Genomic DNA, 24,732 nt, shown 5'->3' with positions numbered 1-24,732 from the left:
CACAAACCAGTAGAAAGATAACACATTTAATCTTTTACCTTATCAACTTAACCGTTTTTTGTAAATATATGCTCATTCTTGAAAGCCGAAAACCACAACCAAATGTCCGCAACCTTCAATCCATCAATGGTACTGCATTAAAAATGGGCATGCTTGTGTGATAGATATCATCACATTGGCTTGAGAATATTTTAACAAACTACTGTCAGTGAACGCAATTCACCGCTGCATCCACACATGCAAGTTAAGACTGTACTGTGTACCGCGGAAGTCCAGAAACACCACTGACTTCTGTGGGCTCGAGGTCATCTGAAATGCACTGATGCACAGTGGAACGTGTACAGTGGTCTGACGAATCCACCTTTCAAATTGGTAATGGAAATGATGGACTTTCCACGGCAAGGACGAAAAGAGCCATCCACATTGTTACCAGCATAAAGTTCAAAAGCAAGGGTCTGTCATAGCATAGGAGTGTATTAGTGGGTAACTTCCATTAATGTCAAAAAATATATACATATTTTGGAGCAACATATGCTGCCTTCTAGATGACATCTTTTTCAGGACTGTCCATGCTTATTTTAGTGCATGGCTGTGTATGAATGTGCACATTTATGTGTGTATGATTGTGTAAACATATGTGTTTTTGTCTGTAGCTGTGGTGTGATTCTGACGTTCACCACCAACAACAAGATGCGTCAGAACATGCAGCCGAATCTTTCTCGCCTCAGGACGGACATTGGGAACATTGAGAAAGCACTGAACTCTGTCCCACAGGTACAAACTCAGTTCATGCAGACACATTTTTAACTCTTTATTTAAACCCACAATTTAAAATACACAATAAAATAGGCCCAAACCTTATCAGACACTTTATTTGTTGAGTCATAAACAAAGATGTGACCGTCAGCAATAGAAACACAGCAGTACAGTACAATATAGAGACCTGTTTTGATTTTAGTTTACTTTAGCTTCCTCTGGTTTCTCAGTTGAGTTACAAAAAGTATGTTGTTCTAAAATCATTGCTCTGTAATGGTTATTAAACATTAAAATAGTAAGTTGAATATTAGAAGAAACATCAAGCAAAAGTTATGATTTATGTATACCTTTACAGGGAAGACAGTTACTGACTTTAGCCTACGTTCATTTAACTTATCCTGACCTATATCTGTGAGTGATGCTAGCAGAGAGAGATCATGTGTTAAATATTATTATTATTATTATTAATATACAAATTTTCCATATTACTCCAATTGTAGTCGATCAGCTGAGACATGTTTGGTGTCTAAAGTTCGATTCTTAAGTTTGGCACTGGTGCTATGAAACTAATGTGGCTAACAGGATTAACTAGCTAACACCGCTTAAACACAATCGCACTGATCGTGGCTCCAGCATTGGGTCGCTAGCTGACCAGTTACAATATGCTTTTGCAGAAAGTGGACTCCATTGTTGACAAATTCTCTGTCTTCCAAGAGGAGCTGATGGAGGAACTGGAGGGTAAGTAAAAACGTTTAGAGATCTATATGTTGGGCCATTCTTTATAAATGGTATAAAATATTTTTTTTATTTGTAGTGCTCTGCCTGACCACTGGCTAAGCTTTTGTCTTTTCCTACTAGAAACTGGTGATTTAATTGGCCAAACAATCCTCTCGTCTCTCAATCCTAATATCAACATTGCCCTCGACAGCTTGAGGATCACTGTTCAAGGTACGATTATCCTTACTTAAAAATACATTATTTCATTCCATTACTAATTCCAATCATTTTTATTATTTATTTGAACACTCATCGTCCACCTACCTGCTTTCCAAGAGCCTTGAGTCTGAAGCTTTACATTAACGAAAAAAAGTTGCTAGGTTAGCATAGTTAGATATAGCTTTAATGGATAGCTTATAGTGTTAATGTTGCACTCATAAAACGTAGACTTATAAAAATGCTATGGTCAACAGTTATGTGTGAAAATGGCAGACCCTACAAACCATGGCTGTTAGAGCTAGGCCTTCAGTTCAGGCCCTAAATGGCAAAACGTAGTAATTTCTGCTAGCACCCTTGTTGGATTTTAGTACTATGTTATGCCAAGTAGTTCACATGAATATTTTTTGTCTGTTCTAGATTAAGCACAGACATTTCAAGCTTGTACAAGACATTCTGACTTGTATTTGAAGCTTGTAACAGACATATTAGCATATATTTTACTTTGTAGCTGCTTTATAGTGGCTCTTTCAGTAAACAACTCTACTGCCACTGTTTTCCATTTCTAACAACTGACTGAAACATGGTCAGTCTTCCAGTCATACTCGCTGTCAGTCATGCACCTAGAACTTCTAGAAGACATTTTTTCTTCCTACACTTTGGAAATAAGAAGGGTTGAATGTGCTGTCAGTTTGCTAATTATGTTAGTGGTTAAACTGACATGTTAGGTTTTCAGTTCAGCTTCTGAAGGCCTAACCAATGGGAGAGTTCACTTGGCAGTCTACACAGGAATTTGTTTCCAACCAAAAACTTAACAATGAAATCAGAGTATTACTTGCAGAGTTTTAATTACGACAAGCATAAAGACAGAATAAAGATGACCTAAAACATTTTTCCTAATTTCACATAAATCATTAAACCTACAAGGGCTTGAAGGTTCCCCACTGCTACAAACATTCATATTTTGATGTTTAATAAGACTAATAAGCTACAGACTATTAACAACATTATCTCTCATGATAAACATAAATTAATGCTATGTAAAATATACCACCCACTGTAACAAAATAAGTTGATTTTAATGGGCACTATATGATAATAGAATTTGTTCGGTGTACCAACAGATGCTACTGGTGCACAGCGCCACCTTCTGGAGGTGAAGGAATTGAGAGAGAATATGCAGGCCACCTACGCACTCTTAAAGACGGAGCTGACTGAGATGCAGAAGCGACTGGACAAACTCAACAGCACCCTGGATACCTCCACTCTGACGACTGATGCCAAATACGACTTGGTATAAAGCTGGAAAACGCTATACCATCGAAAAACCTTTTTTATTGTGTTAATTTTATTAATACTACATAACTGACACTATTCTTTAAAGCCCCAGGGAATCAAAATCCAATAAGGTTTATCTTGTGGAAAAAAATATATGTTTACTAAGGCTCCCGCCAATGTCCAATGAACACTAAATGAATGATGTATTATGCCAAAATTCTCCCCCTTCAATGTAAATTGGGTGGTCCAAATTTTGGGTAAGGAGTAAACTTTACCCTCACCCGTCACAAGGCTGATGTGGTTTGTCCCAACCACACAGCTTTCACAAAACTGTGTACCTCCTGGTCACTTTAAGAAAATGAATGAGCTAGCCACCAAACGTAAGCTAACCACCAAGCGTAAGCTAACCTAGCATTGCAAAACTGAGCTTGTATGTCTTTCTGTCGTCCATCTGTTCATCCAAGTGGCCATGCTAGCATTCTGGACACTAAGAGTGTTGGAAACCAATCAAGAGATGTCAATCAAGCATGCTCATTAGAATAATAGTATAATAGTAGAATAATAATAATTCTGGACTAACTTTATGCAAATGAGCTGAGTGGTTGACCAGTCAGATTGCTGATATTATTAAGAACCATTGACCAACTGTGTTTGCACACAGAGGAATTACACCTCCGCATTTATCCCATTCGTGCAGTGAACACACACTAGGGGGCAGTGAGCACACTTGCCCAGAGCGGTGGGCAGCCCTATCCACGGCGCAGGGAGCAGTTGGGGGTTAAGTGCCTTGCTCAAGCCTTGCTCTCTTGTTTCTTGAAAATTAGCCAGCTAACCACCAAGCAAAAGCTAACTTATCACACAAAACTGAGCTATCAAAATAGCTTATCTGTATGTCTGTTATTCACTATTTGTTAATTCGTTCAAATAGCCATGCCTTCATTCTAGAGATTGGAAGAGATGGATAGAAAGATGTCAGATTAGGCCACACTCAAGCAATTCTCTGATAAATCTGGGTTGATTGAAATAAACTTATGTCTTCAAAATCTAGCTAGCTAACAAACTCTGATCTTATTCAAACTCCCTATGACATGACGTATGTAAGCTTTACCCTCACCCATCACAAGGCTGATGTAGTTTATCCTGCCTTCTCAGCTTTAATAAAACTGTGTTTTCCCTCGTTTCATGAAAATTAACCAGCTAACCACCAAGCGAAAGCTAACTTATCACACAAAACTGAGCTATCAAGCTAATCTGTATGTCTGTCCATTTGTTCGTCCATGGCAGCATTCTGGAGACTGGAAGTGTTGGATAGAGAGATGTCAATAAAGCACATCTATTAGAAGATTAGGCCGCACTCAGAACTCTCAGATAAGTCTGAGTTGATTGTGATAGACTCACTTCTTTGAAATCTAGCTAGCTAGCTAACAAACTTTGATGTCATTCCCTATGGAGTGGACAGATAACATGACACGCTTTGTTGTGGGAGCATTCTTGTCCAGTATCTTCTCAAGTTTCAACATGAGAACACAGTAACTCTGCCAAAGCAATAATACAACTCAATTAAAAAACACAGTGCACAACTTAGTCCCTTTCTGACACGACAAAACCACTGATACTTTGTTTCAGAGAGTAAATTTGGTCTGGACTGTATGTTTTCAAGCTGAACTTGTTTCTCATGATGGTTTTTATTTTTTGTAGATACCCAGTGTGGATCATGAGGTGCAACAGATAAGCTTTGTGTCCGTATTTTATGACATGGAAGAGCAGGTGGGTCAGTAAAGCGGGAAGCTTCATTATTGCTTATTCAAAACTATGACAGTATACAATATGATAAAGTACATTAATGTTTAATTAAAAATCTTTTGTTAAGCAATAAACCATTTTTCAGTGTAGTTTCTTAACGTTAGGCTGTGGTTGTTAATGCAATGGATCCACCAATAAGCTTTTAGAGCCATAAATATCCATTTTATAGTACAAAATAAGTTTAGTGGTCATTATAATGTAGCTACCTAATGGGCATAATTATTTCCAAACTGGTTTTATTTGTGTCTTTAGGTTGAGACGTTGATCTCCTCCATTCCTGGTATCTGTGCAGATCAGAGCACTCCACAGATTGAAGGTACGAGTATCAACTCATAGTTGACTGTAATTGCATCCTCTTTTGACTGTATATTTTTGAAAAGTTCTTCAAATGTGTATTTCCTTCCCTTTTGTAGGGCTGCTAGTGTATTTGAACAAGGTACACACCGCGTTTAGGAACAACAGCAAGCGGCTGCCCTCTCTGAGGTCCCTCTTAAATGCTGTTTCCAATGTCCGTGCAGCGCTTGACAAATCCAAGGCAGGCATCGATTACTACGACTATGTCAGGTGAACACCCTGAGATATTTCAGCACATTTTCGGTTTACCCCCATCACCCAAAAGGTAGTTGATCTGCTTGCTCCTGTTTGCTCCTGTAGTTTTGCTCTGGAGCTATGAGGCTAATGTGGCTAACAAGCAAAAGAAGCTAATACCACATTGGTTAGCATCCAGTAAACTTAATGCCTAAATCATCACACAGTCGCCTCAAACCATTTCAGGCTACTTGAGTAATCTCTAATAAACTTGCTTATGTGGTTTCTGACTCTGTGTGACACACTGTTATCTATATACATGGATAAAAGTATGTTAGCATAGCTAAAAATCATGTCAGCTGCCAGACTGAAGCCTGAATTTTTCTGAATGTATAGCAGTGGGGAACCTTCTAGGCCCTTCTAGGCCCTTCTAGGCTTTCAGAAAAGGACTATATATGCATATTATGTATTTGTGTATATGTTATAAGCTTCAAATAAAACATAAAGTGGCCAAAAAAATGTGAATCTCCATTAGCATAGCACTCACATACTACTAGAATCCCATAGGGGTGCTAGCAGAAATTAGCATTATTGTAGACATTTTTTTTCCATTTTGGACCAAGTTTTGAGATTAATGGCTGGGATTTGGAGCCTTGGTCCAATAGTCACTGATAGCCACGTACAAATCATATGTTGTAAATGATGAAAGTGGCATAAATAAACACAGTTGAGAGCAGTAGTATAGTAAAGTAAACAGAACGTAAAAATTCTCCCTGTTGCCCCCCGTAGGTGGTCGGTGTCAGTTGCATTCTGCACATTGATCTTGATTATATCGTTGCTGATGTTGGCTGGACTGGTCATTGGAGCATCTATGGTCATCTCTCCCACACTTTACCCCTTCTACCTGGAGAACCAGCTGAGACTGACCACTGTTTACCTCCTCTATGTGTGAGTTAAGCAAGCCATGTGGCACAGCTGAAAGCTTGCAATAAAGTGCTTGGACCCCTAATATCGCCATTGTTTGCTCATTTCTCTCTTATATTTAAAACAAATTTGCTGCCAAGCCTGCACCCTCTTTCTGTTTGGTTAGAGTACCTCATTTTAAAAGGCTTATGACTGTAATCTAATGCTTCATAACCATTTATGGCAACAGTTTATTTGAAGAAACATATATTAGGGCTTTATTTTAAATTTTTACATTTTTAAATCCAAATTATCATGAATAGGTATTGAATTTGTAATGCAAGCTGACTTATTGGGAATAAAATGTTGCCAATTAATTCCTGCTCAATAATGTGCTTAACAATGTCTTAATAAAGTGTATATGTTGTATTATTAAGACTAACTTTAACTATGACTGTAATTTTAAGTAATCTCTAACTGTGTTCTAATACAGATCATAATGAATCAAGATTAATGCACAGTGAATATGCCATTTAGATATAATAATCTGGACTTTATTGATCAAAAAAAAATATGTTAATTAACCCACAATGTATGATTCTTAAAAAATGTTTTTTTTTTTATTTCAAAAGATCATTCAATTAAATTTAGACATAAAAGTTCAAAATCTTGTTATTGTATATTATTTGTTCTATCTTCCATAGTGATATACGATACATGTTAAATCTCTTTCTCTCTTCAGTGCTTCAGGAATGATATTCGTCTTTTCCTGGCTCTTCATCATCATGGTCTTCATCAACCTGTTTTTCGGCGGTAATGCTCATGCCCTGGTCTGCAGAAGCTGCACTAATGGAGAGACTTTTGAGGTGAACAGAAGTCGAGAATATATATACATATATATATATATATATATATATATTCAGACTTTAATTCCATATATTCTCAAGTTTTATTCCTTAAATTCAGAGTTTCATCCAATATTCTCAAGTGTTATTCGAGATACTTTTCTGTCATTGTAAATACATATAAAATAAATAAATGTATATGTAAAATTTAGACATAAATATATATATATAAATTTATATATCCCTGTCAAACTGGCCCTTAAGTACAAGCTATTCATTTTTCAGGAGATATTTCTGAGGAGATTAGATATAACATAATAAACTTGCATACAAAGAAAGTCAAAGTAAACTAAGTGAAAAGAGTTAAAAACTTATTAAATTAGATTAAAAGCTACAGAGTAAATGGGACTCCGAAAAACCACCTGGAAGACCTGGTAGACACCACAGCCGTCCTCATTAGATGATAAGCACTTAAAGCTTTCATCAAAGCATTCACTCCAGACATCAGTGATAACTGAATTTGTTGGGATTACTTGGGTGCAACCAACTTCTAAGACTGAACTTTTGTTTGAAAACCTGAAAGCAAATAATAGAGGCTGTAATAAAGACGATGGATGTGCGTCATCCAGCAAGCTACAAGGGAGGTGGGCCCTGGGCCAAGTTATCACTGACAGAGATGGGAATAAAACAAAAATGTAACCACTGTAACACGGCATGCATGACTGATTGAACTGAAGATGACGGTTGTGTTCCTTGTACAGTTCTTGGACAAGCAAGCTCTGTTCAGCAGTCTGGATGCTGAAGAATCCGAAGACATGGACATTGATACCACCACTGCCCAAAGTCCAACCATGAGCACAGCCAATAACAGTACTGATGTGTTTACAAACCTCACAGACTATCACAGGAAACAGGCCATCAAGACCTTCGAGATATACCAGTGAGTGACTGTGTAAGACATAAAGGCAGATCTAGTAATTCATTACATCATTGCAAAACACTAATTAGGTGCTATATTAGTGCAACAGCCCTTTACCATCCATAGTAAGACGCTGCTGTTTTACACTTGTACATCATTGGATATGCATTTATGGTTCAAATTGGTTCAAAGTCGTAAGTACATAAAATATAGCCTATGCAAAACGTATGGCACATATTCTAGTTTATGTTTTATTTTCTTCCAGTATGTTGAAATGAGCGAATAAGTGTAGACTGAGCACTAAAATGTGCTGAAATATGTATGTTTATGTGTGTTTATTGTTGAAGAATTTACATCAACACACAGTCATTTGACTGGGGGTGGTCAAAATTTTCCACACGACTGTATTCCTGTTGGAACGTCGAATAGGTTCATATAGGGCAGTACTGACTGACCAAAAGGTTTAAACAGTTTGCTCAGCTTGGATATCCACATACTTCCTGTGTGCAAAGTTGGGGGCGCAGTGCCCCCACATGCCCCTCTTTGGTGCTGGACCGTTTTGCACCCCAGTTAGCATGTAATGCTATCTATAAAACAAATAAAAGTATGGACAAAATCTAAGCTTGCCACTACAGTCTATATGACGTGATGAGGTCCATTTTTTTAAATGACAGTAGTTAAACAAAATCGATATCTTGACTTCCCGAACATTGATTTTTTCTGATAAATTACAGTCCAAAAATGGGAGTGGCCCAGAGTGGGACCAGAAATTAGTGGAAGGTGTTGGAAAGTGTGTGTATATTCATGGACTGCAATGGATTTCAGACTAATCAAGACACATATACATAAATAACATGTTTATTACCGAATGTAATGGAGAGCCAATCAGCAGTCAAGATTATGGAACAAGCCTGCGTATTGGCTCAAAGACTGACTACCTGAATACTGTTGAAATTTGGGATTGAATGGCAATATTCAGTAGTATTGAAGTAATCTCAACATGGATTGAGGTGATTTAGGTATTCAGTAGCTAATTGGTAGCTATAAGATTCCATTGCTTGTTGGCCACATTAGCCTCGTATCTCCAGTGTGAAACTATAGAAGCAAACGTCTTGGCTTGACTAGTTAAGGGGGAAAACCTGTAAATTTGTTATGTTCTCCAAACTCTTCCTTTAAATAAGATGCTAACTGGTGTCTTATTGTGATGCAGGGGGTGTCAAAGGGGAAGATCGATGTTCTACAGCATGCACATGAATGAGACCTTCAATATGAACAAGTTTCTCAATGCAAGCATGGTAACACACTCATTTCACTCTGGTTGAACTCTGCAGCAGGCCAGCCTAAAGAATAAGTCCTGTTTTGTAGTTTAAAAAGATTTTATGCAGAAAGGTCCTATAATTATCACCTAATTTCTGTAGCATACCGTCAATTAAAACTAATCAAACTAGATTATTGTATGACAGTAATTTCTAAGAACGTATTGTCTGTGGTAATCGACTGTATGCTAAAGCAATAAGTCACTCAAGGAAGGGTGTTGTTAGGCACGATGCAAAGTGCAATGCCTAAAACTCAGTTTCCTGTGATAAAATCGCAGTAACACGTAGTCTCAAGTAGCTTATTGCTTTTATAAAATGGCAGCCAATGTAAAAGATGATAAAATACACAATTTTTCAGACAATAATTTAAGTTATTATTAATAATAGTCTATATAAATAAGTATTCCGCCAAGAAATGCAGTTCCTTTAGAGTATGGTAATATTGCCAAGCAACCATGGACCACTGAATGAGGAGAACGTTTGGTCGCCCATTGCTGTATATGGTGGTCATTTCATGCATTTTTTATACAATGCATATATGATAACATGGCACTGTTTAATGCAAAAACTTTTGCTTTACAAGTACTTTTTGGCCACCAAATTACCACCGCCAGCCCAACAGTGCAAAATATAGTTAAGAAAATAGTCATTTGGGACTCTGACATAGACATTTACGTATATTGTGAATTTTACAATGGCTTTGAATGTGGCTCAGCCAATCAGATTTTAGGACCGTTTTATAATACAGAAAAGTGTTGGGATATACTTGTAAGGCAAGAGTTTCCATTAATTTAACATTGTTTTTATGTTAAAGAACTCATACATTGACATGGGCTTTACATGTGTGTTATTTGGTTTTGTGTAATGTATATCTGTGCTGGTTTCTTCTGCAGTATCTGAGGGGATTTGATTACAGCATGCACGCTCTGAACTTTGACCTGAGCACTGTACAGCTGCTCCCAGACAACGCCAGAATAGCCGTGCAGCTATTTCGGGACTTCAGCAACCTTGACCAAATCAAATACAATAACTTTCGAACTCTGGTATGGTCTTTCTGTGTGTTATTGCCTGTTTTTAAATGTTTTAAGTAAGAAAAACTACCTGCAAAGATTTGTTGAGCATTTGGATCTACACAGTCCGAAAGTACCTTCAAAGCTACTTTGCACTCATAGCTGACAAATGTGTTGGGATTCTCTGGAGCAACCACACATGAGCATAAGGTCACTATGCCCAGGGCCAAGAGGGGCAGCATTGGGCTGTGAAACCATGGAACTGCGTTCTCTGGAGTGATGAAGCTCCATCCAACACTTTGTGATGAGTTGGAGATCCAGAACTGATCATCCAACATCAATACCTGACCTCACTAATGCTCTTGTGGCTGAATGCAACCAAATCCTCACAGCGATGTTCCAAAATCTATATTGTATGGCCCAAAGTATGTGGACACCTGACCATCACACCTGTATGAGCTTGTTGAACATCCCATTCCAAAACCATGGGCATTAATAAGTAGTTGCCCCCATTTGCGGATATAACAGCCTCCACTCTTCTGGGAAACTTTCCACAAGAGCCTGGAGTGTGTCTGTGGGAGTTTGTGAGGTCAGACACTGATGTTGGACAAGAAGGCCTGATTGACGTCCAGTTCATCCCAAAGTTGCTCAGTGAGGTTGAGGTCCGGGCTCTGTTCAGGCCACTGGAGTTCCTCCACACCAAACTCATCAAACCATGTCTTTATGGACCTCGCTTTGTGCAGTTATGCTGGAACAAGAAAGGCTCTTCCCCAAACTGTTCCCACAAAGTTGGGATCATCACCCTCAACAGGAACTAAAGGGCCTAAAAAGCAGCCTCAGATGATTATCCCTCCTCTACCAAACTTTACTCCTGGCACTATGCTTCCTGTTGACACTAAGCACACTGAGTTTGCGTTGTCTACCGCTTCATGGCTGAGCTGTTATTGCTCTTACATGCTTCCAATTCACAGTAATAGCACTTACAGTTGCCTAGGGCAGACCTAGCGGGGCAGAAATGTCATGAACTGACTTGTGGCTGAAACATCTGAATTCAACATTTAGAAGGACTGTCCACAAACTCCTTATTAATACCCTTTATTTCAGAATCATCTACAAATATTTGGACATGTAATGTATTTTGCTTTAAAACTCAGTGTACATGTAGTGCAGTTTCATGCTGACATTTCCTCTTACTAATTTTAAAGCATCTATCTTTTCTTTCAGCTGGCTAGTCCAATAGTGAAAACAGACCTGGACACATTTGCTGCACAACTGGAGACAGCAGCCCTGACGGTAGGTGTCCGATAGATAGATCAAATATAAGGAAGTTTGGTGTTTGACAGTAGTAAACAATCTGCTTGTTTGTTTGTTTGTTTGTTTGTGTTTTACTTACAGGCAAATGGCACCAATAGAGAGAATCTCACGAGTGAAGCAGCTAAAGCCAGACAGCTGGCCAATACTGTTCGTCTACAAGACTCATACAGGGTGAGTTGACTGCATACAGGTTATGGAGTTATTCCTAAACTAGACAGACTATATATATATATATATATATATATATATATATATCAGTGTTAAAGCTGCAGTAACAAAAACAGGGTGTTTAATTATAAGGGATAAAGAGAGGTTGGAAAATGGTCAATGAAGGATGAACTATGGCTGTTTCTCATCCATAAACCCATAGAAATGTTATGTGTGGACCTCAGGAAAACAATTAAACAAAAGTAAAATGTAGGAAATGGGCCTTTATTTCTTCTCTCCGTCTCTCCAGCGCAATATGTCTTCCAGTATAGAGGCTCTGGCTACCATCAGAAGCAATTATCAGGTACGATGATTCCATCTCTCTACACATCGCATCTTTCATAGAGTGTTTTTGGGCATATACACTCGCTGGCCACTTTATTAGAAACAACAACCTTGTGCTTCCCCTCACTGGCCACTTTATTAGAAACACCCACCTTGTGTTTCCACTCACTGGCCACTTTATTAGAAACACCCACCTTGTATGTTCACTCTCTGGCCACTTTGTTGGAAACACCTATATTATTAGTTGGGTGGTGGATTTAATTTTTATGCCTGTAGAAAAATAGAAAAAAAATAAAGTACATAAGATCGTTTTTCTTTACTTCCTCTAGGCGAATGCAGATAACACTCTTCTAAATGCCACTGAAGTTGAAAGCTCTCTGCAGCTTCAGGTTCCTGATGCTGTGCAGAACGTGAGTCAATTCTTTAGTGCCTGTAAAACATTATGGGCTATAATTGTTCTGTGATTTTTTCAATGCATACGTATGCAAAGGGTCAAAAATCATGAAATATGAACTGTATATTAATAAAAATGTGTAGCTAATCAGTGTGGTACAAACTATGTGATATAAATAAATACATAATTACAGTAATACTTTGCATTTTTCTACCTGAACTCTGTTTGCTGCATCCCTTTAACAATTATTAATAATAAAATAATAAATCAATTCATATCAAGTAGTAGTGATGTATTAAACTCTCATTAGCTTTAAAGGAATAAACTGCAGAGGTCATTTGAAGCTCCCTAGAATAGAACCAAATGCTGCCAATTGTACACTAACAAGATCTTACGCCTACGTGTTATCATATTTATGATGGAGGTTAATGGGCAGATACTGCACCACATTCGCATTGACCTCAATTATAAGTGTTCTGTGAATCGACAGGCTTTCTGTTCTTTTTATCACAGGGAAATCACTGTATATGGCAACTAAGGCTCAATCCTATTTCTTATTTTTACCCCTACCCTTTGTTTTCAAGTGTCACCTTGCCCCTCGGAACTGAGTTACAAGGGGTAGTGGTTGAAATCTTCCCTATGAAATGGGATCCTCAAATAAAAAGAACATTGCTTCATTATCAGCTACTAACGCTGCTCTGTAGGCGACCCTGCCAGTCTGCAGTGACAGCAGAGAAGGGTAAAGTTCAGCTCCTCACTGCGAGGCTTTAGTTACATTTAGGGCATCATATGCTTTCAAAGAGGGGGGCAATTATTTATTATCACCCATCGCTAATTCTTCAGTGATATGAAGCTAAAGTCAGATATTCGCCAGCTTCTTGTTTGAATTTTCCCGTTCCACCTTAAATGGATTTGGAGGGCTATGTAGCCCCAACACTTACCCCACTATCTCAACAAGAATCGGGACACCCTACCCCTAGACGTGAACGCGCAAAACGGAGGGGTAAGGGCTAAGTGGATTGGGCCTAAATGTTCACTACTGGTGCAGCAGTTTGAGATTAGCTGGATAAATGCTGGAGTATTCCTTGAACGCATGTCCTAAACGTCTATGATAAATCACTAACAGTGTGCTGGACTGCGGGATGTTTTCTGTTGTAGGTGTCTCGCTGTGTGATGGAGAGGGCGACTGAATTGCTGAGGCAATACTTTGTCTTCGTCAAATATGCGGTGAGTGATTGTTGATGTTTTTTGTCCAGAATATGTTTTTAAAAGTGTTTTAAAAGGTTTCTTTGGCCTGGTCAAAAGGTTGATCCCCTTTCTGCAGGCCCCCTAGTGGCCATTCTGCCAACCACAGAGCCCTTTAGTTTGAGCTGGAGCCAGCTGATCCAAATAAGATTCAAAAGAAAAGCAAGATTGTGCTAAAAGTGATGGATAATTTGCACCATTTCTCCTGCTTACTGACAATTTAGTCCATCAGCCAAGACATGTTTGGTTTCTGAAGGTGTCTAAACTGCTTCCTCAGGTTTACACTGGTGCTGCTAGGCTAAAGCAGCTAACAAGTAATGGAAGCTTGTGAGGAAATTCGCCTTGTGCTAAAGCATGAGCATATCTAAATCACCACAGACTTGCTTACGTGGTTTCTGACACTGTATGACACACTGCTGTCTACAACATGGAAGTCAGAGTGTCTGCTAATACAGATTTTAGCTATGCTAATGTACATTTGTTCATGTTTACAGACAACAGTGTGTCATAGAGGGTCAGAAAGGACATGAGTGAATCTACTTAAGATTACTGAACAACTTGACATGGTTTGAAGCAAGTGATGATTTAAGCCTTCAGTTAGCACAACGCTAATTTGTTGATTATTAGCTTCTTTTACTTGGCTGTATTAGCCTCCTAGAAAAACTGAAGAAGCAAGCTTCAGACACTCAAACATGCCTTGGCTGATTACACTTGGGCTGAGGGGAAAACTGTATCAATTAAATTTTTTGCTAAACTATCGGTTTAAAATCAAAGATAGTCAGTATATATTGGTGCTCTGGCTTGAAAAGGATGGCACCCCTTTGGCACCCCTTTGACCGTTAAACCAGTTTGAACTGGTTTTTAATCTCCTCAAACTACACATAGCCCTTTAGTTTGGAAAATAAACTAAAATGAATATCACAAACAATTGAGGAAAAAAAATATGACTAGGCCTGATATATAAAATGATTTTGTTGTAAACGAGCGAAATTTTGTCTAATACTCTGGGCCACCCAAGCAAAAAGCCAGTGGGCCGCTTTCGTCTTGTTATCTGGGATAACTGAGACTCAAACTCAAAAAGATCATTTACGTGAAAATAAGCTTGTAAATGTGCCGCAGCTGTTACGACTTAGTGGCAAAATCGTGTGCTCTGTTAGCCCAGATCAGATTGTTTTACTGATTTCACCAAAAAGGTCACATGGCTGGTCATGAGAATCTGTCGGTGTCACATGAGAAGAGAAGGAAGAGTGTTATCTACGTCCACTCGTAGGCAGCAGTGTGAAGATGTGTGGAGACAGATGGCCCATTCAGCTCATTTTCCAGCTCTGTTCTCTTATTTGTGACCACAAGATACATTTCAAAAAACACCAAACTCTTTCAGTGAATCAGCTCAGATATTTACATTTGTTGGAGAAAAGACAGTCAGTAGTATCAGGTAAAGAATGAAGATTATGTTGATGAGCTTACTGTTGGCCTCAGTACCACCTTTTCTCCTTTGTTGACAGGTTAGCATTAGCAAAAAATCAAATGTACAGTTTTTCCCCTTTATCCCAAATGTAGTCAAGCAGCCAAGTCATGTTTGGTGTCTCAGGTTTGCTTCTTTAGTTTTGCTCTGAAGCTATGAGGCTAATGCAGCTAGCAAGCAACTGAAGATTGTGTGCCCAGTTAGCATTGTGCTAAAGTATGACTAAATTACCACAGACTTCCTTATGTGGTTTGTGACACTGTACGCCACTCTTGTTTCTATAAGCACAGACAAAAGTTAAAGTAGCGGCTAATACTGTTTTAGCTAATGTTAATGTACTTTAATGCTAGTGCTAATGTGCTAATGTACTCCATTTTTATAGATAACAGTGCCACACTGTCTCAGAAACCACATAAGCACATCTATTTGCGTTTATGTTTTTCAGTTAGCATGATGCTAACATCAGCTAAGAGCTTGTTGGCGAAACTTCAGTCAGTAAAAGTATAAAGATTATTTTCACTCAAATTTATCTTCAGTGATTACAGGTTAGCAATAGCTGAGCAAAATAAAAAAAAAACAAAACAAATGTAGACAATTTTTCGACTTTACCCCAAATTTAGTAGATTAGCCAGCGTTTGGTCTCAAGCTTGCTTTAGTTTTGCATGGGAAGCTATTGTGGCGAACAAGTAATGGGACCCTCCTGAAACCCTCCTGAAACAAAAACAGCACTTGTGATGGTCTGGTGCTGGTTTGCCTGTCACCCAGTATGGTCATGCTGGTTGACCAGATAACCATTTTCCAAAACACAACATATCTTCACTATCAGAACAAAATCTACAAAACGGCAACTTTACAGGGGAAGGAGAAGACCTTTCCTAATTTATAATGAAGGTTAATGGAGATTATTATTAATTCCAAGTAATTTTGGACCATTTCTGTTGGTCCAATCTTCACAATATAAAGGGCAGCTGGCAAAAATTAGTTTTGTTTTATTCCGACGGCGACAATATGTTTGTTTTGGTGATGATCAGCTTAACAGCTTCCATTTCTGGTCGACCAGCATTCCAGCATCCAAAACAGAAACATATGCTGTTTTTTCTAGCCAGGAAGCTTTTGTACATGGATTAGCATTGTGCTAACTGCACACCTAAATCATCACAAACTTACCTCCAACCGTGTGGAGCTCCGCAGTATTCCTAAATACACTTGCTTATGTGGCTTCTGACACTGTATTGTACACTGTTATCTATAAAAATGGACAAGTGTGTGTTAGCATAGCTAAAACCAGTAATAACATCCACCCTGAAGTGTTAATTGTTGGTTTTTATAAACAGTTTGCAGATTGATGCTACCAATGCTAACTGGATATAAGCTTCCATTACTTGTTAGCTACATTAGCCTCATAGTTGCAGTGCAATATAGAATAATGTGTCAATATGACTAACTACATTTTGCGCAGTTGATTTTTTTCCCATGGAATTTGCTGGGAAATTGCGGGGAGGAAGACTCTTGGGAGAAGAATTTGATTTGTGCCAAGCAATCACTTTAATTTGCTAAACTCTGAGTTAGCTCGCTGTGCTATGTGCAATGTAGCTGTGAGAAAACCTTGTCTAACCTAAAGAAGAAGCTGTGCTTTTTTCATTCCCACATTAACAATGTAGCCAAACCAGGCCTGGCGTTGTTCTCATTCCTGGTATAGGTGTGGAATGAGCTGCTCTTCTTAACGTGTGGTTCGTATTTTTCAGATAATTGATGAGGCGCTGGAGTGCAGCTGGCTCCCTGTCTCCCTCAGCAACATGTACACCGCCACGTGTGAAAATCTGATTGGACCGTGGGTGAGTGAGCATGACACGAGATGTTTGGTCCTAAACGTTTCAGCAACCGGCCTGGTGAAAAACTGCCTGTTGAAAGTTTGCGTTCTTCTGAAATTTGAATATTGTGTGAAAAAGTGTAAAGTTTTATTAACATCAGCTAATTATAACATAACATTTTCCAATCCTTTAGGCATATTTAGCTTCAACACTCAGGCAACAAAATAAAGGTTTATATCTAATGTAAGTTATTGCAAGCTGACAGAACAAAAGCTCAGTTATTAAAAACATTAGAAAAGGTAGGTGTCCCCAAACTTTTGACAGTATTTAATTCTAATTTAAAAAGACAATAACAAAAGTATTGAAAATGCCAATAGTGTTGCATGAGAAAGTCTTTGCCATTTTAGCATAGTAAAATACTGTAACATAAAAATTGAACCATTTTATTAAACATTGTAAAGTTGGTTAAATACTGTAACATTTGATTAAATATTATAATTGTACTTAAATATTGTAATGTTTTGGTTAGGAATGGAAGTTAAATACTGTATTTTTTTTAGTTAAATATCATAAAGATAGTTAAACATTGTAATGTTTGGTTAAATACTGTAACGTTTGGTGAAATATTGTAACATTGTTTAAAAATTTGGTTATAACACCAATAACCATAACATTTTGGTTAAATATTGTGAAGGTAGTGAAATATTATACTGTTTTTGGTTAGATCTTGTAAAGTTGGTTAAATATTGTAATTTTCTGGTTAAATATTGTAAAGTTAATTACATTTTTTAATATTCTAAAGGTTTCTAATTATTGACGTAGTTATTTTAAACTAACAGAACAAATAAAGCTCAATTAGAGCTCATTTAGCAAGGTAGGTGGCCCCAAACTTTTCAGAATATTTAATTGTAACTTAGGTGGACTATATCAAAAGTGTTACAAATTATAAAGTTTTGCCCGAAAGAGGGTTAGGTGTTTTAGCATAGTTCAATACTTTAATACTAGATCAATATAGTAAAATTCAGTCAAATAGTATAAAGGTAAAAATTGGAATGTTTGGTTAAATATTGTAAAGTTAATTAAATATTGTAATGTTATTTAAATTTTGTAAAGTCAAATGTTGTTTGCTTAAATTTTGTAAAATTGTTGAGGTACATTACTTAAATATAGTTATGTTTGGTAAAATATTGTAAATTTAGTTCAAAAGTAGAAGTTAGATAAAATTTTAACCAAACATTTGGTAAAATATTGTAAAGTTACTTAAATATTTTAATGTTATTTAAATATCATTACGTTTGGTAATATATCATGAATTTAGTTAAAAATTTAAAGTTAGCTAAAAATTAAACCAAATGTTTGGGTACATTTTGTAAATGTAGTTAAATAGTGTAATTTCACTTATATAGTTAAGTAATACTGGTGTATCTTCAAATGGAACATTGAATAAATATTGGAATATCAGTTGAATATTGTATCTGTAGTTAAATATTCTAACATTAGTTGCACATTGTTACATAGTTAAATGTTAAAAGTGTAGTTAAATGTTTACATATTACAATATTGTGAGGAAACTATGGCTGTAAGAATGTCAGCATAAGTCATATGAAGAAATATATTATAATGCAAATTGTGATCTAATTATATGGATCTTACTTGGAGCCTTTCTCTGTGTTTGAGTGTAGAATGCATTCTGGCTGTCTCTGGGTTGGTGTTGTGCGTTCCTCATTCCTGGTGTCATCTTCAGTATCCTGGCAGCTCGACTGTGGAAGCCTCCAACTTCACCTGTGAAGTGAGTCAAAACTCTTACAATATCCACGAATGTCCATATCAGTCCAGCGCAGCAAGAAGAACTCAGTATTACAGCACTGTAATACTAAAGACCGGAGGTTAAACCGGAATCAGTTAGCAAATTCACTACAGTCAGCTTACATGGCTAAAGTAGCTCGCTAAGCTACAGAAATCACAACGTGAAGTGAATGGGGGGGGGCTGTCAAAGCTGTAACCTGATTGGCCCAAAAGAATGTTTTGGTGGAAAGTTACATACACAAGTATCCATTTACCCCAGATATGTAGATGATCAGATAAGACATGCTGAAGTCAATAGTCACCCAAATCTTTTCTGTAAATACATCCCCAAAACTTCGCTCAACACACTAAAACCATATCCAGCTCTATATGAAGCCTCTACAGGCTTGTTGATGTGGTTTACAGCAAAGTATGACTTACTGTGAGCTGCAAAGTATAAAAATGAATAAAAGTATAAAATGCCTCTGTTCATTTTATACTTTTATTCATTTTTATACTTTGCAGCAAGTCGTACAACTGTCCTAAACAAGTCTGCTCAGCTTAATGATGTGGTTTGAGTGGGTTAAGAGAAGTTTTGGGGATGTATTTACAGAAACGATTTGGGTGTTTGACTTCTAGTGTTTGTAAGCAAGGTTAGCCATATTGTTCCAGCACAAAACTAAAAGAAGCAAAATTTGGTCACCAAACATGTCTTGGCTAATCGAATACATCTGGGGTGAGAAGTCAATTCTGTAAATTTAATTTTCCTCCAAACAATTTCTTTATTTTGCTTATGAAACATGACTATTCTTTCATTTTTCTGTGGTGTGAATGACGGTGAATATGGTTAAAGGTTCAGTTATGCTGCCGAAAACTCTGAAGAGGATGCAGTTCACTCACTTTAACTCCTGATAACAAGGCAAATAGACAGGAGAGCTGTTCCAGGTTATTTCAGTATTAGACTACATGCTGTATTTAGTGTGCTATGTTGAGAATGAGCAGACTGAAAGATACGTGTATTACTTTGTTTTCTGTAACTGCAGTAGGGAGCGATTCCACATGCCAGATGACATCTTTGATAAAGGCACAAACACCAGCTGCATGACCCTGGGCTCCCTGAAAGGCAAAAGGTACCGTCATCTACAATCACACTTAAACAGTAGAGTAAAATGACGCTGGAAGAGCAGCACTTAAAGGGAAATTCTGCCAATTTTGTTTTAAATTTCTGCGTAATTCACTCATTATGATGTAGACAAAGTCATTCAGAGTGGTTTGGTGTGAAATGCTCTGTTCTAGAAAAACGTTCAGTCAGAATTGTTCACAGTGGTGGTGATAGGAACCAGACGTCCACTTCTAAAAGCTCCCTCACAGAAAATTATTTTTTTTCAGATTCATCACTTTTTTAACTATCATCAACGTGCATGGTTTTGGACAGTAAATAAAATGGCTATACATGTGTACCTGCTTGTTCAGTGATCCTTCAAATCAGATGTATATATATATATATAATAGATAGATAGATAGAATATTTAGTCTTTAATTGACTTTGTTTTTACCCACAGGACGGAAGGCAACACCTACAAGAGAATGGAAGAGCCCATGGATTTCAAGTACTGTACAATTCAAAACCAACTAGCATGACTGAACTTGCAGTTCAGTGATTAGTAATTAAACTGTTATATAAATGCATTTGGATTTAAAACAAAATTTAATACTGAATTTGAATGGATGCATCTAAAACCGCATATTATTACATCATAAAAACTATAAGATGTGCATTTTTATATCACTGGGAATCTAGTCAATATGTTATGTTATATTTGTTTCATGGTTATATAAAATTATAGTATCATCAATTTTACCATGCAAAAAACGCCATGTGGCGCAACCAAACACTAATATTATATATTACATTTATATAGTTAATGGCCATTGCTGAAAATGTGTATAAACTAGTCTTCATACTTGGACGCCGATATAAACGTTAGTCCTTGAACTCAAATACATATTTTTTTTACAAATAAATAAACATTGCTATAATAATAACACATTTTCATGGTTTTCCTGGTCGCACCACTGACTTAGTAAACCTATCCAGCCTAACCTTGACTCAAAAAATATTTTTTTTTCAGTATTTGTAAAAGAGCTACTGACATTTTGGTCAGTTTGATCCAATACGCTGCCCACTCTTATGTAAAAGCATGGCAGAATAAAAGTCCTTTGTTGTTGGTTGTGCCACATGACGTAAGGAAATGGACAGAAGCTTTTAAATTAATTTTTAAATTTTTTTTAAATTGTAACGATTTTAAAGGTTTCAAATGTACAGTCATGCCAAACTATTTGATTCGGAACTTTAGATAACTTTTAAATCATTTATTTAATCTAAATGCCTGGCTGGATGGTCGCACCGCCTGACGTGTTTAGACTTTGTGAGGCACAAATAATTAAAAGGAATTTTATTTCGATGCTCTGAAAATGTATTGATTGAACCAATTTTATCATTACAAAACAATCATAACACTACCGAAACTTTACCAGATGTGTCAGAAGTGACTGTTTCGGTGGTGACAATTTTAGCTCAATTTGAGCAGAACTCAAAGACGCTAGCCAGTACTTGACTAGCAAACACAGCTTTGAACAGTTGTACACACAGAAAATCATCATATTTTTTATTAAAAAACAAAAATTTACTCATTTGCAGAAAATATGTTTCAGTAGTGACAGTTCTTTTCAAACTCTGGGACACATTTACTTCAAAACAATAGGGCTCACCATGTGGCCATAAATGACAGGGATGCAGTCTTACTTCCTGCTGTAAAATGCAGGGGCGTGGTTAAAATAAGGCTCCGCCTAAAACTGTGTTTCGGTAGTGACATGAAAACATGGGACAACATTTTTGTATTGCAAAATTAACTTATGTTAATCTAAAGCTTTCAACTTGAAAAACAAACAAACAAACAAAGGGCTTTAAAAACAACATAAAAAAATACATAAAAAAAGAATTAAAATTTAATAAGGTGTGATGTCATTGACTCACTGTTCTAATGGATAGTGGTGCACTGTTTTATTTAGTATGGCAGTATGCAGTTTAGGATCCAGCCTGTAAGCACTTAACTTAATAATACAGTGACTTTTGTTCTGTGTTTTACCAATTTAACTGCACTAAATCAAATCAAACAGGCCTAATTATGCTTAATTTGTTATGAAATAAGTAGTTAATCAGTGGTGTTTAAGCACTGACGATATCCGCAGTATACTCAGAAAAGCGTATCATGACAGAATTGATCATGATAACGATAAAATATCGTCATATTGCCCACCCTTACCTGAAAATCACTGGGGTACTAAGTTTTGTTGTTGATTGTTGATTGTTGTTGATCTGAAATGCAGGAAGAACGGAGACACTAAGAAGACTAACTTCAACATCTACATGACTCTGGACGACGTGATCAGCTTTGATAAAGGCAAAAAGGAGAAAGGAGGCTGCAGCGCATAAAGCGACAATAAAGGATCAGGAACACGAAGAGATTTCGGGGGCTAAGGGGGCACACCTTCCAAATACTCGTTTTTTATCCTTAAATAATGTCTCATTTTTCCCTCTTCATGGCTGCCTTTTGTTTTGTCTTTAAGCTTGTACTTCTTCTGGCTGCTTCTTTACATAAGGCTGTTTATTTTTGAACATTATTAATAAAACCTACCAGCTAATGATGTTTTTGCTTCTGTTCATATCAAACACATTGAATTGCCTTTGTATGTGAACTGTGCTCTATAAATAAACTTGCCTAAAAAAGTTGTGAGCCTGTAGTCCACTCTTGTAACTCTAGAGGGCAGCAGTGATCCATTTTTGGTCAAACATCAGGCCATCATATATCCAATGTAATCAGCCAGTGTTCTGATTCAGGTATTTGGACACTGCTGAACGTCTCCAGACTGGACTTTCTGACCCCTTCTCCACCTGGTAGCTGTGTTTGTGGGCAGAAATATCCAGGCAAGTTTGAATGCATTCTCAGTACTTTAGAGAGTGAAAAAAAGAGAGAGAGAGAGTTTCTGGAAGTAGTATGTAAAAATATTGACTTATTATTTCAAAAATAATGACTTACTTCCCTAAAATAATGATTTAGTATTTCAAAATAATGACTTAGTATTTCAAAATAAAGACTTATTTCCTTAAAATATTGACAGTATTTCAAAATAAAGACTTATTTCCTTAAAATATTGACAGTATTTAAAAATAAAGACTTATTTCCTTAAAGTATTGACTTGGTATCTCAAAATAATGGCTTATTTTATCAAACTGACTGAAAGATACTGACTTAGTATCTTGAAATAATCATGTATTTTGTCGAAATAATAACTCAAAAATGTCAACAGGATCTTGGAATAATGACTTGTTTCCTCAAAAATTGACCAGATATGTCAAAATAACATTTTGGCAAACAAAATATTCACTTATTATAAATAATTATAATATATTTACTTAAAATGTCTATACTTAATATTATTTTCCCAAAATTTTGACTTAGTATCTCAAAATAATGACTGTTTTTCTCAAAATTTTGAGTTACTATCTTCAGATAATGACTTTTTCCCCACATCAATATTTTAAGGTATTAAGTCACTGAGATACTAAAGCATTAGTTTCAGAAACAGAAAAGAAAAAACAAAAACAAGCAACGTTTTTCTCCTCTACCTGGTGGTCATGGGCTTTACCTTTTTTTAAAATCAAAATAACCACATTTAGAGCTGTTATTAATTTCAAATTATATTTATTTTCAAAGTCACACTACTAGAATAAACTGTAGTTTTGATTGTCTTGATCAGTGAAAAACGTGACTGATAAGCTAAGCATAAAATTCTGTCTGCAGCTGTTATAATGTTGTAGCACCTCACGAAAAAATACAAAGACTATCTGAACAGTGTGACGTCACACGCATTAAACTTCATAATTTCACACACTTTAGATGTTTTGACAAAAACTGAATTGTGTGCTACAATGTTTCATTATGTTGAACTAGATTTTTACGAACACTTTGTAAAGTTTGTCTAAGCTGGCAGCATTTGCTATGAATGACCTGATTTGTAGGTGGAAATAGTTGCCATGGAACCCATTGCAATGCTGTATTAATGTGTGAAGGCCTGTTTTCTGAGGTAACGCTAAAAGATTATAAAAATGAAGACAAGCTACATACTGGGCAACAGCATGAAAGCCTGTCTGAGTCGAGTCTCAAGTCTCTGAGAGTGCGAGTCCTGGTCAAGGCTCGAATCTTTAGTTGTGAACTTTGGTTTTTAAAATCTCCAATTTTTATTAGCTAAACCTGCTGTACTGTTTACACAGACAGCTTTGCATGGCCTCCTGTACAGTCTTCTCTCTGGGAGGGCCCTGGCTGTACGCTTACACACCTGACATGGACCAAATAGAGTCTTAGCCAGTAATTTTGACTTTCGGCTATTCAGTAATGAACCTCTACATGAAAAAGCAAACGATAAACACAATCTCTTGTTTAGACGTTATCTGAAGAGGTCTCTAACTAAAGTTTATACTACAGGGTGATTCAAAAAGATTAATCCGATTTCAAAGCGGCATATTTTTACAACCGTGAGGCACCTAGGAACCAATCACATACCAATTGAAAGAGGGGGTCATAGAGTTTCTGTCACCAGAAGATGGCTCCTTCAGTCGGTGAGGAGATGTGACCTATGAGCAGAAAGCGTTTTGCATTCTCCACTTCAATAAGAGTGAATCCGTCGTAACTGTGGAACATGATTTTCTTCGGCAGCTCAGAGCGTTCAGCGTTGGTTCCACAACACTGGATGATCTCCAAAATTGCACTGAAAGAGCCGTGAGCACAGCGACACCCCGACATGCTCAATCGAGTATGGGATGAATTGGACTATGGCGTTGATGTTGTCCGTACAGCTGGAGGAGGTTCATACT

General features: G+C 37.0%; 1 protein-coding gene across 1 annotated transcript in view; it reads left to right on the top strand.

Annotated features, from left to right (window-relative positions):
• LOC118827757 (prominin-2-like) overlaps nt 1-22,538 on the top strand; it is a 28,954-nt gene extending 6,416 nt beyond the window's left edge. Inside the window, 22 exon segments of the mRNA XM_036599216.1 lie at nt 654-774; nt 1,431-1,494; nt 1,615-1,704; nt 2,814-2,983; nt 4,666-4,734; nt 5,023-5,086; nt 5,184-5,334; nt 6,088-6,246; nt 6,944-7,067; nt 7,808-7,986; nt 9,176-9,260; nt 10,175-10,324; nt 11,516-11,584; nt 11,687-11,776; nt 12,063-12,116; nt 12,427-12,507; nt 13,650-13,718; nt 16,947-17,036; nt 18,695-18,801; nt 19,841-19,927; nt 20,360-20,407; nt 22,188-22,538. Coding sequence (XP_036455109.1) covers nt 654-774; nt 1,431-1,494; nt 1,615-1,704; nt 2,814-2,983; nt 4,666-4,734; nt 5,023-5,086; nt 5,184-5,334; nt 6,088-6,246; nt 6,944-7,067; nt 7,808-7,986; nt 9,176-9,260; nt 10,175-10,324; nt 11,516-11,584; nt 11,687-11,776; nt 12,063-12,116; nt 12,427-12,507; nt 13,650-13,718; nt 16,947-17,036; nt 18,695-18,801; nt 19,841-19,927; nt 20,360-20,407; nt 22,188-22,293 — 2,227 coding nt within the window. The 3' untranslated portion in view covers nt 22,294-22,538.
• Nucleotides 22,539-24,732: the final 2,194 nt, after the last annotated feature.

Source organism: Colossoma macropomum, unplaced genomic scaffold (assembly GCF_904425465.1).
Source record: "Colossoma macropomum unplaced genomic scaffold, Colossoma_macropomum, whole genome shotgun sequence".
Lineage (NCBI taxonomy): Eukaryota > Metazoa > Chordata > Actinopteri > Characiformes > Serrasalmidae > Colossoma > Colossoma macropomum.
The sequence above is the reverse complement of the archived record's forward strand: the minus strand, read 5'-3'. Positions and strand labels throughout refer to the sequence as shown.